Here is a 16,200-nt window from a genome sequence, read left to right as displayed (position 1 = left end):
TAGTAACATTTGTTTCATAAAAACAAATGCAGTGCATTGATTCTAAAATTGGTTGACAGATTATTTTTCAGATTCATTTTGACAGCATTAAAGTTCGGAATATAATTTAAATATGTTGCTTTGGAATGATATTCATTGTGAAATGTGATAAATCTTAAATTAATTATTCATTATGCAAGTGGGTGGTAAAAAAAAAACTGAACATGAAATAAATATTTCCAGATAATTTTCTAAAGTTTGCTTTGGCATTAGTGGCAATATAAAAGCTAATTATTCAAGGGGTAATTTTGGTACAGTAGTAATTTCCCTTCAAAGATACATTAATAGAATTCAGTCCTACTTTAATTCATATAGACCGATTTTCCTCAGCCATCACTTGTAAAGGTTGTAAAACCTCTCAGTTTTTTTCGTAAAGAAACCTGCACTGCATGCTGTGTCTGCGTGAGACTGTTGCTTACTTTCTACTTCAATAAGTCAAACTAACTTTACTTAACTTGTTTTTTTTGTTTTTTGTTTTTTTTTTTTTTACTATAGCATGATAGGAACGGCTTGCGCAAATATCATCACCCTTTTGGAGCGCGCTAGTGAACACGCGCAGAGTAGCCTATACAACGTTGATTCGCGCGTCACTAATAAACCGGGCTTCAGCCATGTTGCGCTGATAATCGGTCTTTTTAGTTAGCACGGGAACTTATAGCGATTATAAAAGTTCCGAAAGCATGATGCATATAATTCATTATTTAGCCTAATTCACTCACCACCATATTTGTTACGCTGTGTTTGCTCGGTCCGGTACGCTACAGTGAGAGAACTGCATGTGCTGAGTGAGCTCTGAGTGGTTAACATCTTAAACATGCGCACAAGAATGTTGTGGTATTCTGAATTCAAATATAACTAAATAAATACAATCGCAGCCTTATGCGGTTTAGAAATCGCATGTGCTCAAATCGCGATTGTTTTGCGATTGCAATTGCACAGCCCTACTATTTACATTCAAAAACTGTGTTTAACAGAATACTAGCAAAGATGAGTATTTTGTCAATTTTGTGTATATTTGACAGGCTTTATGTGTGTGCCACTTATGGCTTGTTTATGGCGGTACAGTTCGGTACAAAAATTTTGCCGTTTCCATTGTCAGAAGTTGTGAATGGTACCCTAATTCTGAACAAATTTTCTGCCACCCTTCCGTTGGTGTACCTAGCACAGTAGTCCAGTACTAAAGGGTGGAGCTAGAATCACTGCAGATTCAGAACGTTGATTGAGAATTGTCACTTGCGCGTGCTTTTTCATCTGCAGCTTCTAGCAGCTGAATTTTGAACTAGCTGCAATTTGTTTAGGGTAGCTTTTGACACCCCAGCCAACAAGGCATTACAATAATCGATACGGGTAAACACGAAAGTGTTAATCAACCTCTCAGAAACAGAAAAAGAAAGCATTGGACGTTATCTGGCAATATTTCTAAGATGAAAAAAACATGCTTTAACTGTATTTTTAACATGTGGCTCAAATGTCAGATTTGCAGCAAAGATCACACCCAAATTCTTCCATTTTGATTGAGACTCCATAATTTAAACATCTAGGGTAACCGACCCAGCATTACGTAGTTGGTGGGGTGAACCAATGAGCATAATCTCAGTCTTCACTCTGTTAAGACATAGAAAATTGACACATCCATTCATTTATCTTAGAAATACATTTAGAAAGAAAATCAACAGGCACAATTTCATTAGGTTTTAAGTGTATGTAGATCTGAGTATAGTCTGCATAAAAATGAAATTTTAGACCAAGAGATCTCAAAAGCTGACCAAGTGGAAAAATATAAATGTTAAAAAGCAAAGGGCCCAAAATTGATCCCTGAGGAACTCCCAATTGCACAACAGCGCCCTCAGACCTAAATCCACCCATGGCAACAAACTGCTTACGATCAACAAGGTAGGACTTAAACCAATTAAGTGCAGAATCAGAAACCCCAAAGACAGTTTATAGACGAGTAATTAAAACCGAATGATCTAATAAAGTGGCACTGAGATCTAGAAGGATCCAAATTTAAAGACAGCCAGAATCTGAAGCAATAAGTAAATCATTAGTGACCTTAACCAGAGCTGTTTCAGAACTATTATTGCTATTATATTCTGAAAAAAGTCCACAAATTCTTAATGTATTTTAATTTCTTCAAGAAATCTAGTACTACATGCAAGGCAGATTTCTCAGCCTAGAGCAAAGGGGTCATACATATCATGAGGAAGGGACACTTACTTTAATATTAAAAAAAATAGATTCTTAACAAGACAGATGCAAGTCTATGGGTGCCATCTGGCCGTCCCAGGTGTGGTAAAGTGCAGCAGTGAACGCTTTGTTCAGACTGCAGTAAATCTTATACAGTACAACAGCCCGAACTGGGTCTCTATGCATGCATGCAGTAATGGATTGGCCATGCATTGGATAACGTCTGCTGGCCACACTTCTCATAGGACGTCTTTGTCCCGCATAGGTTGACAAACAAGTGGAACGTGTGAGGGGAACAAAACCACACACACATACACGCAACCCAGAAGAGGCCCACTGTCTATGATAAAGGTCTTTCATGGCCAATTAAAGCAGCTCGACTTTCCACCTCAATAACATCTAAGCATCTATTAGCAGTAAGCCCCTCCCGCAGACACACGCGCGGCCGCTCTGTCACGGCTCCCACTGAGCTTAGCTCATTGACTGTATGATTAGGTCATATCGCTCTCGTCTGTCTCTGAGAACAATGAAACAACGGCCGAGAACATAAAGAGCCAAAGCTGCTCTCCAACAAACTGTAAATCATGTGTCCTACTGCTGGGTGATTACAATGGTGTCTAAATGAGCCCCAGGGTTACAAAGGCCAAAATCTGAAAATTAAGCTTAAAAAATTATCTTCTCTGGGAGGGCAAAGTGTCCGTTATTATACAGACATTAAATGTAATTCATAATCCATAAAAATTCCAGCTACACAAAAAAATATTGTTCCTTATTAGCATTTATGGTCCCATGAAGAACTTTTAACATCCATGGAACCTTTTAATGCAAAAAAAAACATTTGTAAAAGGGAAAATTGTTATGATTATTAAAATGTTAGGTTATTAAAAAAAAGGTTTTCAATGGCATTGCTTCGAAAATCACCTTTTGGAATCTTTATTTGAATGTAGTTGATGGATTATTCTATAGGCCATAAGTTGCTCAACTTGTTCAGCAATTTTTTAATTGACTTGATTTAACTTAAGGATGCTGTATTTTGTATGTGCTATCTTTAAATGTATGTTTGCTGAGTTGTCACCTATTTCTATATACATTTAATTAATCCCTAAAACGCTGTATTCTGCTGCCAGGCCAGTAGTTGGCGATGTCACTTTGTAAAGAAACACGACGGGCCCTATCACACCTCGGCGCAATACGACCCCAGGTGCATTTTTTGCTAGTTTCAGCCTGACGCAGTTATCATTTTCACGTCCTGCTTCACGTTGTTTAAATAGCAAATGCACTCGTGCCCATTTGTGCGCCCATGGGCGGGCTGGTCTGAAAACAAGGTGTGTGTGCAGGCGCATTATTGGTGCGTGTACATGTCTATAGACTGAACACGTAATACGCATGCACCTGATGTCACAGTTTTCACGGATTCGCGTTTTTGTAGTTTACACGGAGACGATAACGGTATCATTTTTCCAAAAATTGCACTTTGAATACAGTTTTCAAAGTTTGTGTTTTCAGGCTTCCAAGTAAATGAACGGCCAAAACACATAAAAAGTTTTCCATTTTTAGTTGAAAACGGTGTTGTGCAAACAGCCCCTTAGTCAGTTAGAGCTTTCCTTTTTGTTTGAAACAGTCATCTGGCACATGGCCACATATGACATCAGTTGTCTCCCGATTGAGACTCAGAACTGCATCCAACTGCAGATGTCATAAATCACAATTGGCCCTACTCTGAGCTGACCAATGAGGGCTTATGACATTATGCATATAAGCATATCTCATTATTAGACTGCTGCCCTCTCACTTTCATAGCAAGGTACCATATTAAAACAACAACTCCTCTGGGAACTCCTAGACACTTAAATCCACATTCATAATTTAAAGAAACGTATTCAATGTGCTGTCTGTGCCCCTTGTCCCGAGGGGCCACAGCCGTAGACTGGCCGACCTTTGATTCTTCACACACTTGCTAATGTGCCAGTCCATTGTCCACGACTACGGCCTGTTTTTACATATTGATTGCATCGATCCCTCCACTAAGCACTTACAAAGAGAATCTGAAGAATCAATACCATGCCTTCTGCTGTCATCTTGCCAAATCAAACTTCACCCCCAAAACAACATCTTGTCAGGGTGCAATTAAATGAATACTTGAAAGGGACTTGGGGTGACAAATCCGAGCTAACGCTTTCAAAAACGACATATTTTACACACGATTATAGCATTGAAAATGTTTTGTTAACTCCAAGTCTAACATTTCCTCCAAACAACACAACTCCTCCAACCTTGGTGTGTTGGACAAAAGGATGCATCCGCAGCGTTGGGATATAGTTTCACAGCCAGATTGATTATCTGAAAGTCTGCCTTCTTTGTTCTGGTCCCTGTAGTGCTGAATTTGCGCTTCAGATGAATGTACACAGATGCAAAAACTTGGGTGAAGAGCAATGGCTGTGTAGTGGTTATGACATTTGAGTTTACTCTTAGATATTTTTATCATTTTCAGAAACCGTTGACGACTTTAGAACAATTGTTGGGGAAAATGCTTATGATAATTTCTACAAAAGTCACTAAAATAAAATCCAAATGCAGACCTAGCAAAGCAACTTGAAGAAATGTGCTGGATTGAATTTATTTTGTACAAGAAATCTATAAATAACATGTAGAAGTGAATATTCTTATAAAAGTCCTTACATTTAAAATGCAAAAAAATATTTTTCAAAGAATATTTCTTATATGGTTTACTTTCCTTTTCCCGAATAAGAATTGATAAATCAATAAATCAATCAATAAAAAAATGCTGAAGTAAAAAATAAAAGTATCTTGTAAGTAATTTATACTTGCTTACAAGTCAAAGGGCCACTTGTGTTTTACTACTCCAATATAAGAGTATCAAGAGGGTCATTTAAACATATGTTCAACTGCTTTTGGAGGATATTAAAAATTCAATTGCGTTGGCATTTTAAAGTTCATTTTGTAAACATAAACATCTGCACAAAGATACCTTCTGCACATTACGGCAACACACTTCTGTTTTGAGAGGTATTTAGTCATTTATTTTATGGTGTAAATGTAGCACTCAGCCTAAATAAATGTTCGAGCTCACTGAACCTCACACAAAACAGGCACACTTCAGTGGACAAAGACACAGACGGAGGGAGGGAACGTCAAGCTCTTCTTTCTTTTCCTAGAGGGGTGTTTGTTCAGAGTGGGTGCAGGGCAGTTTGGAGAGGAGGGGAGGGCGGAAAAGAGAGCCAACTGGGAAAAGTGTGTGTTTGTACGGAAAAAAAAAAAAAAGTTAAAAGATAACCCATACTTAACCAGTGAGATTCACAAGAGCTACTGAAACTTGTATATTTGTTTGTGCATTGTAGTTGTTAGTGTTAGGGTGTATGACAGAGGAAGAGCGGGAGTGAAAGTGAGTGTAACAGAGGGGGGCTTGGAGCTCATTGTGAGCAGCAGTGAGTTAATCTCTTTAGCGGCACACGTCTTATGTAAAGAGGTGTAATGGTCTCTGCCCCCTCCTTGCCCCAGGGGACCCCAGGGGACACTGGGGTCCCGTCTCCCAGCAACATTTACATGTCGGTTATTCAAAAAAAAAAGATATGGTGGGGGGGGGGGGGGGGGGGAGCTCTCTCAGTGGTGATAAGATCCGCCCCTTCTGCATGGTAGACTCTTGTCTACAGGCAGTCTATATAGTATTCAGCGGTTCACTCAAGGACAAACACATTCTGACTCGCCACGGAGAGCTTGCGAAGGAGATTTGATTCAGATTTGACAAACGCGGTGTCTGTGGATTTATTTGTTCGAAGAGTAAGTGTCATTCTGTCATATTTTTTATTCTGGTGGTAAGCCTTTGAACTTGAACGTAATTGTATAGTAAAACGAGGTAATTTTGGGTTACAGAAGCCATACGGACATTGAGACGGTCCAACTGAGATTGTTTACCTGCAGCACATGGTGGGAAGTGATGTATGTGCATGTGTCAAAGCACAATGCAATGTCCGACTTGACTTTTGCTGATTGTTTTGTACCTTTTAAATGAAAAAAATTATGCAATAATACAATATGTTGTCTTTATAGATTGCTAATTATATTGCTCTTCATAAATGAAAAGAGCAAACTCATCACAAAAAAAAATACTCCCCTCTGTGGGTTGGCAAAAACAGTTTGCTTGTTCAAGTGATTTATGGGAGTTGTTTTAAATGGATTTTATTGCATTTTTAACTTATGACAAGTATGTGTTGCAACTGAACGTGAGAATTGATGATAACGTCAAGCATTGTGATTAATTTGCAGTTTTGTATGAAAGAAGAGTATTAGCATTACATCATTGGCTGGCATGACTCAAGGACAAAATATGTGTTAGTCTCTTAAACAAAGACTCTGATGAGGTCGCTTTTCATTGGAGGGGACTGCCAAAGGGCTGCCTGAAGCCATTAAGTCCTGCTGAAACAGATGTTTAATTCAAAAGTAGTATCAAATAACCTTATTTAAATCCCTGCATATGCAGAATAAAGCCACATGAATGATAATTGAGTTGTTTGTAATATCATCCTTCTGGCAGTACAAACAGTTGAATCAGTGTTTAAGAAGTCAATAATATATGCCCCTATACCGTTTTATATTCAATTTTGAAATGGCATGCAACTAGGAAACTTACAGTCGGAATATAGAGAGATGACAAAAACAAATACGTGGTTGTATATCTGGTTCTTATCTAAAAGCAGCTACAAGACAGCACAAAATAAAATAACAAAAATATACAGATTCTTTGTAATGCATGAATTTATAATGTGGTGTTAATAATTAAGAAACAGCTGGCATATTTGCTCTGTTCTTTCTAGCTAATAAGCCTTTAACATATCAGTCATCACAATTAGGCTAGTTATACAAAGCCACGTGTGACGATGGTGGCGGGTCTTTTGTTCATAAAGCCCCTTGCTATCTGCTCTGAAAGACAGATGGAAGGCATGATGTGTTGATTATGGATGTGTATTATGTGCTTTGGGCACATATGAATCATAAAAGAAGGTTGATAAGCTGGTGACAGACCTTTGGTTCTCTTGAACTGTTGTCAGGTGGCTGACAGGTCTCCCAAGTGGGCTCCCATTATTGGAATATTTTTTCCAACATATATGAAACCTTATATGCATAGTGATGCCCCAATCATGATTTTTCATGGCCGATTCAGATTCAGATTTTTTTTACAAGCAAATTAGCCAATTCCGATACCAGTTGCAGTTGTTTTTTTCTTTAAGCATATTTGTTTGTTGTTTATTTGCTCAATAACAGGCAAACTGGTCAAATTAGAGGCAACCACTGTATTTTAAATCACAATTCAAACAAAGATGCTACACACATATAGCATTAACAGTTGTTGTTTTTTTTATATGAATTAGATTGTATAATTTTTTTATTTAAAGCAAAACTGAATGGACTATAGATTTGTGAAATTATGCTACATAAGCCACCTGCACAAAACAAAAACAGTGAGCTTGCTGTGCCTGGTACAGTATTTGCTCTGCTACCGCATCTGTGTTCTCTTCTTTGCATTTGTCTTGAGCGTGTCCTGTCTCTGGCCTGTGTTAATGTCCTATTTACAGACTTCATAATATTTCCACACAAATAAAATTAAGGATTGCAATGCATTTTGTGTGCAAGTTCGGAATAGATATCGGCCAAAATTAAACTAAAAACCGATCGTGTGTTTGGAGCAATAACTGGCCAGTTCTGATTTATGACCGGTCGACCAGTGCATCTCTACTTAAAGTCATACATTAAAGTCTGTCTAACTATACATGACAAAAATGCGTAAACGAATATTTGAAGGATTAAATGCACATTGCACAAGCACACAACACCAAGGGCAAATGTAGTCTAATTGATGCGTACATTCTGGATGAAGCCAAGCTACAATCGCATCATCTAGGTCTGTTAGTCTGACTTTGCAAAAATAGGATTGGACTAAAGTATGTACATGATACTTTAAAAATATATTTTTTTAGTCAGACCGAAATCAAACTCAATGTGCATGTAAACATACTCAACTTTTTTAGCCTGACAAGTAGAAAAATAATGATAATGAATAATTGGCAGGTCCTTTGACCTACTGACCAAGTAAAATGAAAAGATGTTTGACCTAGTCACACTAATTTCAAGCTTGCAGCATTGCAGCTTTGTTTGTCAAAAAGGAGGGTGTTCTGGTACTTGTTCATAGTGTTGCGTTCAATATGGTCTCAATTCTGTAAATCAGGATATTCAGGGTAACTGCCAATAGGTCTACCCCTATTGTACAACATGTTGGCAAATAGCCAACAAGACATGCAGTAGTTCCTGTTTTTATAGGACCTGTTTGCTCACCTAGTGAACGTTAAGTTAAGTAAACATTAACATAAATTCTGCATAGACCCTGGTGCTACATTGCTCTAATGACAACAAGAAACATCTCACTACATTTCTTAAAATCCATGTTTTACCAGGTTTCCCAAATGGGAATAAGAAGGATCTCCACACAAGGCAATGAGCCCATCAGACCTTCCTCCATCATTAAAATTCTGTAATTACACACCTGCCGCCACCAAGACCACCACCTGCTTTCTCCAGATGTCCCAGCAAACATGGGTAGTGTCAGCAGCTTGATATCAGGCCATAGCCTCCACAGCAAACACTGCAAAGCCTCTGAAAGCAAACTCAAAAAGGGGCTTCAGTCTAAGAAAACAGGCCGTAGCTTGGATGGTCTTCTGAAGTATGGCTTCTCTCAGGACCATTGCAGCACCAACAACAACTCAAAAGTCAGCTATCGTTCAGGCAAAAACGACGACTTCTTTTACATCAAGGTCAGCAACAATCCCCGAGCTGCTCAACATAACATTAATACAGCTGAAGACAGTCAAGGAAGAACAGCTGAAATGGACAATGAGGTGGACAGGAGAAGAGGGCCACCAGAATTAGTTCCGCTGTCTGGAAAACTAGAAAAGGTAACAGAACTGGAGTTAGCCAGAGAGTAAACAAAGCAAGGCTTGGGCTACAAAGTTTAACAAAATCCTCAAGAGTACTTTTTTTTTCAATGCCAGTACTGTTGTATATTAAGGTAGTTTTTCCATCCTATAAAAACTCAATTCCGTTTATAAAGCAGTAGGAATTAAAATGTCTGCTTATGAAGCATGTTCAGTTCACATTAAAGCAGCCAAACCCAAAAGATGGCCCATCCCCCACTCCCCCACCCATTGTTATCACACAAAATCAAACAACAGTCAAATATAGTTGATGTTAAGTAATCCCCACCAGCCCCTGACACTTTCACTAAGAGCTTAGCAGTGTCTGCTCCATTTAATTAAACCCCCAGATTGACGAGGTAAGAATGCCTTGATCTCTCCAGAGATTCGGTCCAATGGCAGCGTGGCACTTGCAAGCAGGCAAGCTCCTCTTTCCGTGAATAGCCTCATTTATGAAGGATCTAGCTAGGAAAATAAACCAAGTTTTACTAGGTCAGGAAGTTAATGCTAAACCAGCAGGGCAAACATACTACCATGGGGAAGAGAAAATGACTGGGAAAATAGTAGAAGAATAAGAAAGGAAGAAAAGATTGTTGAGATTGCCTTGTTGATCAATCATTTATGCAAAATGTTTTGTTGTAATGTCCTGGCATTTATGAGAGTAATTACTTTGAGAGCATCTGATCAATAGGTTTTAAGATGGATAGTGTCCTGCCTTAAACATGAGCTTCATGAATGATCAATTGGTTGTAGTACACTTTAAATCTCAAAAACACTTATCCGTATTTTTTGTCCCCTCTCTTCTAGAGTGTAGAGAACGCCTTGATTCGACCAACCGCCTTTAAACCTGTTCTTCCACGAAGCAGCAGTTCCTTGGTGGAGACTCATAACAACTTGAGCACTATCCTGGGCAAAAGAATTAGTCCCATAGACAGGCTCAAAGATCTTCAGGACCCCAAGCTGGAGACAAATTCTGGTACCTTCTCTGACTCTGGAAGGAACTCTATGTCCAGCCTGCCCACCCACAGCACCAGTGGCAGCAGCCAGATGGACAACCTAAGCACTTCAACTAACCACATGGTGCGCCATGCAGGCCTTAGCCAAAACATGGAAACATCTCAGAACCCACAGGGGGGTGTAGCAGGAATGAATGGAAACCCTGGATCCAGTTGGATTTGTAGTGGGACTAATGGAAACAGTTGGACTGATGGATTTTGTGAAACAAACAGAAATAGCGAGTCCACAAACAGCAACACAAGATCCATTGGAGTCCTCAGTGAAAGTGTTGCAGCTGCAATAAGTTTGAACAGAGAAATAACTGCTGCAGCACTGACAGTCTCATCCACTGAGCCAAAGATTGATTTCTCTGGAAACCAAGAGCAGCTTCTGGAACACAGATTTCCAGAGCAAAGCCCAACAAAACCATCAGCTTCTGGGGGCTGTGTGCGATCACCAATTTCAATGAATGAATCACTAATACAGCAGCTGGAGTACAAACTTCTGGAACGTGAAAGCGAGCTGGCAGAGTTACAAACAAGCCTTGAGGAGAAGGAGTCAGACACATGTCAGCTATTTGAGGAGAAGCAACGCTACTGTGCTGAGGAGATGGTGGGGTTGAAACAACGCTGTTCTACAAAACTTCGTCAAGTAAGTTGTTTACAATATTTCATAGATTTGAAAGGAATTGTTTATATGTATAAAGTCTGGTGTTAATCCAAAACCAATAAGAGTATCTTACCTTACCTTGATAGTCAACCAAGCACGCTATTCACCTTTATCCAGATAGATCCTAATGATGGTTTGTGTAACTTGCAGGTGTCCCAGAGGGCTTTGAGAGCCCAACAGTTATTGCAACTTCAGGTGATACAACTTCAACAGGACAAGGAACGTCTGCAGGAGGAAGTGGACCAGCTTAATCGTGACAGGGACACTGCAGAAAGCCGACTTCGAATCTATGAGAGCCAGAGAAACCTTGTACCTACACTAGAAGAAACTCAGTGGGAGGTCAGTCTACAAGACCTTATTGTGGTTTAATGACAAATGACCGATGTCGACACTGAATGCACTCTATGTTTGATGTATATGGCAACAGCCACGTTTCCACCACAGGAACATTCCCCATGAACTAGGGACGTTGGGGTTGTACTCTTTTACCCCTTTTCCACCAGAATGAACCGGGTGCTAGTTCAGAGCTAGTGCTAGTGCCATTTCGGAGTTGTTTCGACTGACGAGCCTTCTAAGAACCGGTTTGCCTTTCCACGGGCTAGAGAGCCGCCACAGAACCAGGTCCTACGTCACTGTATACGTCTCATCTTTCTCAGCAACGCTAGCGAGGCAGCGGGAAACACAAACACACCAGGCTTGTTTAGATGCATCGGTGCTGCGCAGACGATCAGCGTATGATATCAAAACACCGCATGAGTGAATCAAAAGCATAAGGAGTCATATGCTCTTGTTGGACTCGTTGTCATACGGCGATCGGTCTGCACAGCACCGATGCATCTCGAACAAGCCTTCCATCAACAATGCCGAATGTTGCGTTACTATTGATGCACATGGCTTTACGATCCTACATCGGCGTCAAAACACAGCAAATCCAACACATTCATGCAGCTCACCACAATTTGTATAGACGGAGATTACAAACTAGCAGCAGCTGTTAGCTCCATTAGCTGCTATTTCAAAAATTGTGGATCTCAAGTTTGTGTTCGTCTTGTTGGTCACGGTAACCCCGCCCCCAGCCCCTGACACAAGCGGTTCTTACTTCTAGACCAGCAATGATTTGGTGCTACTTAAGAACCACTTTTCCTGGTTCGGAGCTGGTGCTCTGGGTGTGGAAAAACAAAGAACCAATTTGAAATTAGTCTCTGGCTCCGAACTAGCACCAGCACTGCCTTGGTGGAAAAGGGGTATATGTGTTTCGACCACAGGGGTCTGTGATTAAATGAAGTTCCGGGTAAAAAATTTCCTTTCAGAAAGTCCCAGCTCACGGGGTAGTACTTTTTCAAAGTTCAGGAACTTTTGGGGGTGGGACTTGGGTGCTGCATTTTATTTCAACCACCATTTTTAAAAAGTCTGCTGTGGTGCGGAGTTTAAAAAAATACGACAGATGGACCAACAACGAGGTTCAGCTTATATGGGAACTGGAAAGTCGCGCAGTCCAACGTCACCGGACTAATTTGCCTAATCTTCACAGTACTTTAGACCACGATGGAAACGCAGACAGCAACCGGTCTAGGGGGAAAAAAGTTCCTGGGACAAATTGCTCCATGTCATTTCGGTGGAAACGCGGCTAATATTAAGCACTATCCCAAATATTAGGATAATCAGGGGAAAACAGCTAAATTGTAAGTTACAAAAAACGACTTAACGCATTCATGATTTTTTTTCGCCCCATATTATATTCATAGGTGTGCCAGAAGTCAGGTGAGATTTCTCTGCTAAAGCAGCAACTTAGGGACTCCCAAGCTGATGTTGGGAACAAACTAAGTGAGATTGTCAGTCTCAAAGCTTCTCTGAAGGAGTCTAGATGCAAGACAGAAGAACTGGAGCAGAAGATCAAGGAGTATGAGGAAGCTCTTCACCAGCGGTGCACTGAGGTTGAGGTATGTGTTCATTGATATTATATTAACTTGTAGTTGCTACTGCATCCTGTACCGTTACGTATGACTGACTTCGATATCTGTTTTTAAAAAGGTATCTAAGAATGAGTTTCAAAGAAAGAAGAATGAGGCTGACCTCCTCAGGGAGAAGGTGAACATGCTGGAAACCGACATCAAGGGCATGAAGCAGGACCTAGCAATGGCCAAAGAGGAGCAACAGCAGCTAATGACCATGAGAGCCAAGGTTGAGGAGCAACAGCTGCAACTGAAGATAAGCCAAGCCCGGATGGAGGCCTTTGGGGCTAGTCAATCCAAATCGAAAGCCCAGGAGGGAACAGGTGCCAGTAAAACACTGCATCATAATGGCAGGAGCGCTGACTTGGATACCCTACAGAAGGAGGTAGAAAGGCTGAGAGGGGAACTGAAGGAAGAGAAGCAAAAGAAACATAAGATGATGAATAGCTTCCAGCAAGAGAGACAAATATGGAATAAAGAGAAAGACAAAGTAATTAGATACCAAAAGCAGTTGCAGTACAATTACCTGCAGATGTACAGAAAGAACAAGGACCTGGAGAAGATTCTGAGAGAGCTAACGGCTGAGATGGATAGTCGGACAGAGATGGACATGGACAGCCATAGCTCTGACCTGAACTTTGATAAAATTGTAGCCACAGAGATATGAGGTCATAGAGGATGAATGTTTTCAAAATTAACTGAATGGTCTTAAAAGGAGGAATGTACAAATGGGTGCAATTCACAGAGGATTCTAAGATGCTAAAAACTCAAGAGTTTGCCAAGATGTTCAAGAGTATAACATCCCTTGTACATACCACCAAAAGCTTTTCTGTTTTTAGATCGATCACTTAATTGAAAATCTTAGGATGTCAGCCATATGTATTCCTATTAAAGATGCAGTAAGCGATTTTGTCTAATAGCACTCAGAAAATATCCCTCTGACTTGACAAATATCACTGAATTAATGTTTCCTAAACTATCACATCTGTTTCTGTGGCAGCCGTAAATTCTGTAAAATCCAAATAATTGACCACAGTCAGATTCTTTGTTTAGCCATTTTGAGCCTTCATAGGAGCCCATGAATGGGAAGCAGGGGTTTAGGATTTTAGTAGTTGAAGTTAGTTGATTAATTCAAGTTAAGCACCATATTCAGTTACATAAGCGATTGACAGTTGTTAGTTCGTCGTACAAGAACTATTATTTTGCTACCGTTTAGTTTTTAACAACTTTGGCAACAATGAGATATGCTACTGGTCTCTGTGGTACAACATTAGGACGGGGTTATGGAAAGAGGGGGCATGTCTAATTTAGTGATTAAGGGTCTGTTTACATAACACCGTTTTCAACTAAAAATGTAAAACTTTTCATGTGTTTTGTCCGTTCATTACAACAACGGCGTTTTGGGTGCCTGAAAACGCAAACCTTTGATAAAAGATTGCAAATTGCAAGTTTCTGAAAACGGTCTCTGTGTAAAAAAACAAAAACGTGAATCTGTGAAAACGGTGACGTCATTCACATGCATATTACATGTTCAGTCTATAGTGTTTTATCGCCGCCTAATGGCCTAGCAGCAGAATACAGCGCTTTTAGTCATTTTCGCGGATCCATGATCGTTTTGACAATGGTGTCCACTGTACGCGGAAAACTCAAAAGGAAAAACTTCTCCACTTTACGCATATCAGTGCCGTGTAAACGTAGATGAATGGCTAACATTGCTTACAGCACCTTTAATCTGTGCACAATCAACTAAACGCTTGACCTCCCACTTTCCCAAACAATCCAGTGCTTCTTGCCTAAACCTTGTGGGGTGGATATTTTATTTATTTGCTGTAATTGCTAGTTTTGCACGCTCTCTTTGTTTTATATGACAAGAATCCTTATCTCCAATGTCTTGGCAGACAGGCTTATAGAAATAATATGTATACAGGGATAAAGTAGCTCAAATCTCTAAAGTGACTGGACCACGGTGATCTATTTTACTCTTCAGTGGGAGTTTGAATTAGTTATCACTTCAAAATGTTATCTACAAAACATCTAACTACAAGGAGCCTGATAGTAAGAGTACACCATAAAGAGATGAAAAGTTTTTTTTGCTATTGCAGAAAAACAGGTGATGAAACAAGATGGAGTAGTGTGTCCTCCTTTGTAGCACTTAAAACCAAGAAAAACAGATGTAATACAATACTATATTTCACGGTTCACAGTACAAATTTTCCTACCAATGTTGCTTAAAACGGCAAACAAAAAGAGTGAGATGGTCAGCACAAAGATTTTTCATTGCACAAATTTGTTACCCAGCGTTTCATCATGCAACATTTCCCAAAAAGCTGCCTTGTAAATGATCATCCTTAGAGCTTCCAGGAGTTGTGATTTGATAAGAACAAACTGATAATCATATTATTGCTGGTGCAGGGTGGTTGTGGGATGTAAGTCTGTCTTTAGATGCATTTGAATGCATGTATGTGTTGTATATTTCTTATTTATTTTGACTAAATAAATTAAGATGTTTTCTGAATAAGGTTTTTCGATTGGTTTTCAATAGTTAATCTTCAAGAGACAAATGTATGGGACAGTACCTAAACAATAATCAGAATCAAAGTTGACAAAAGACAACGCAACTGCCAGAGCAGGTGATGACATCATTCTGAAACACAGGTAAGTAAGCCAGGCCAGACAAATAATCTGCTTTGTTGTAAATTTCTGTATTGATCCTGCATTTTAGCATTCTCATACTACTAGAGACAATGAAGGGAAAAGTAATTTCCTAGATACTTACAAATTGTATTCATCGATTACTGATTCCGATATACATGACAAAAATTGTAGTTAATAACATAAATACAGGTAACACTTTAGAATGGGGAACACATATTCACTATTAACTATGACTTTTGCCTCAAACTCTTAATTATTGCTTATTAATGGTTAGTAAGGTAGTTGTTAAATGTAGGTATTGGGTAGGATTAAGGGATGTAGGTCATGCAGAATAAAACATTAATATGTGCTTTATAAGTACTAATAATCAGCCAATATCCTAGTAATATGCATACTAATAAGCAACTAGTAGAACCCTAAAATAAAGTGTTACCATAATCCATTACATTACACATTTAAGGTAATATAGTCGAAATATTTTTTATTACTTTTTAACTAAATTTATAACATTAATTTGAGTAGAATAATCGTGTACCATATTGATATAAGAATACAAAAAAAATTAAATATACAACATTCTTTGTTATGAACAAAATGAAGTGCAATAAATATTACGTTACGTCAGGCTTTCCCAGACTGAGGTTTTACTGATTACATGTAATCATGTAATCAATAAAAAAGTAACTGTAGTGTGATTACAATTATTTTAAAACATAAAA

The 16,200-nt window shown here is 39.2% G+C and overlaps 1 protein-coding gene across 8 annotated transcripts in view; it reads left to right on the top strand.

Moving 5' to 3' along the window:
* The window catches only part of lzts1 (leucine zipper, putative tumor suppressor 1), a 31,135-nt gene extending 15,787 nt beyond the window's left edge, over positions 1 to 15,348 (top strand). For 3 of the 8 annotated variants that reach the window (XM_079827017.1, XM_079827018.1, XM_079827019.1), the window contains 5 exons: positions 8,694 to 9,050; positions 10,017 to 10,856; positions 11,025 to 11,213; positions 12,620 to 12,814; positions 12,906 to 15,342. In XM_079827017.1, coding sequence (XP_079683143.1) covers positions 8,832 to 9,050; positions 10,017 to 10,856; positions 11,025 to 11,213; positions 12,620 to 12,814; positions 12,906 to 13,493 — 2,031 coding nt within the window. In that variant the 5' untranslated portion in view covers positions 8,694 to 8,831 and the 3' untranslated portion in view covers positions 13,494 to 15,342. Of the gene's footprint in view, positions 1 to 5,895; positions 6,025 to 8,693; positions 9,192 to 10,016; positions 10,857 to 11,024; positions 11,214 to 12,619; positions 12,815 to 12,905 lie in introns of those variants that run through there. The other 5 variants (XM_079827013.1, XM_079827016.1, XM_079827015.1 and 2 more) reach the window with 4 other exon arrangements.
* Positions 15,349 to 16,200: the final 852 nt, after the last annotated feature.

The sequence above is a fragment of the Gobio gobio genome, assembly GCF_949357685.1.
Source record: "Gobio gobio genome assembly, chromosome: 10".
Lineage (NCBI taxonomy): Eukaryota > Metazoa > Chordata > Actinopteri > Cypriniformes > Gobionidae > Gobio > Gobio gobio.
This window is presented reverse-complemented; position numbering and strand designations above follow the sequence as displayed.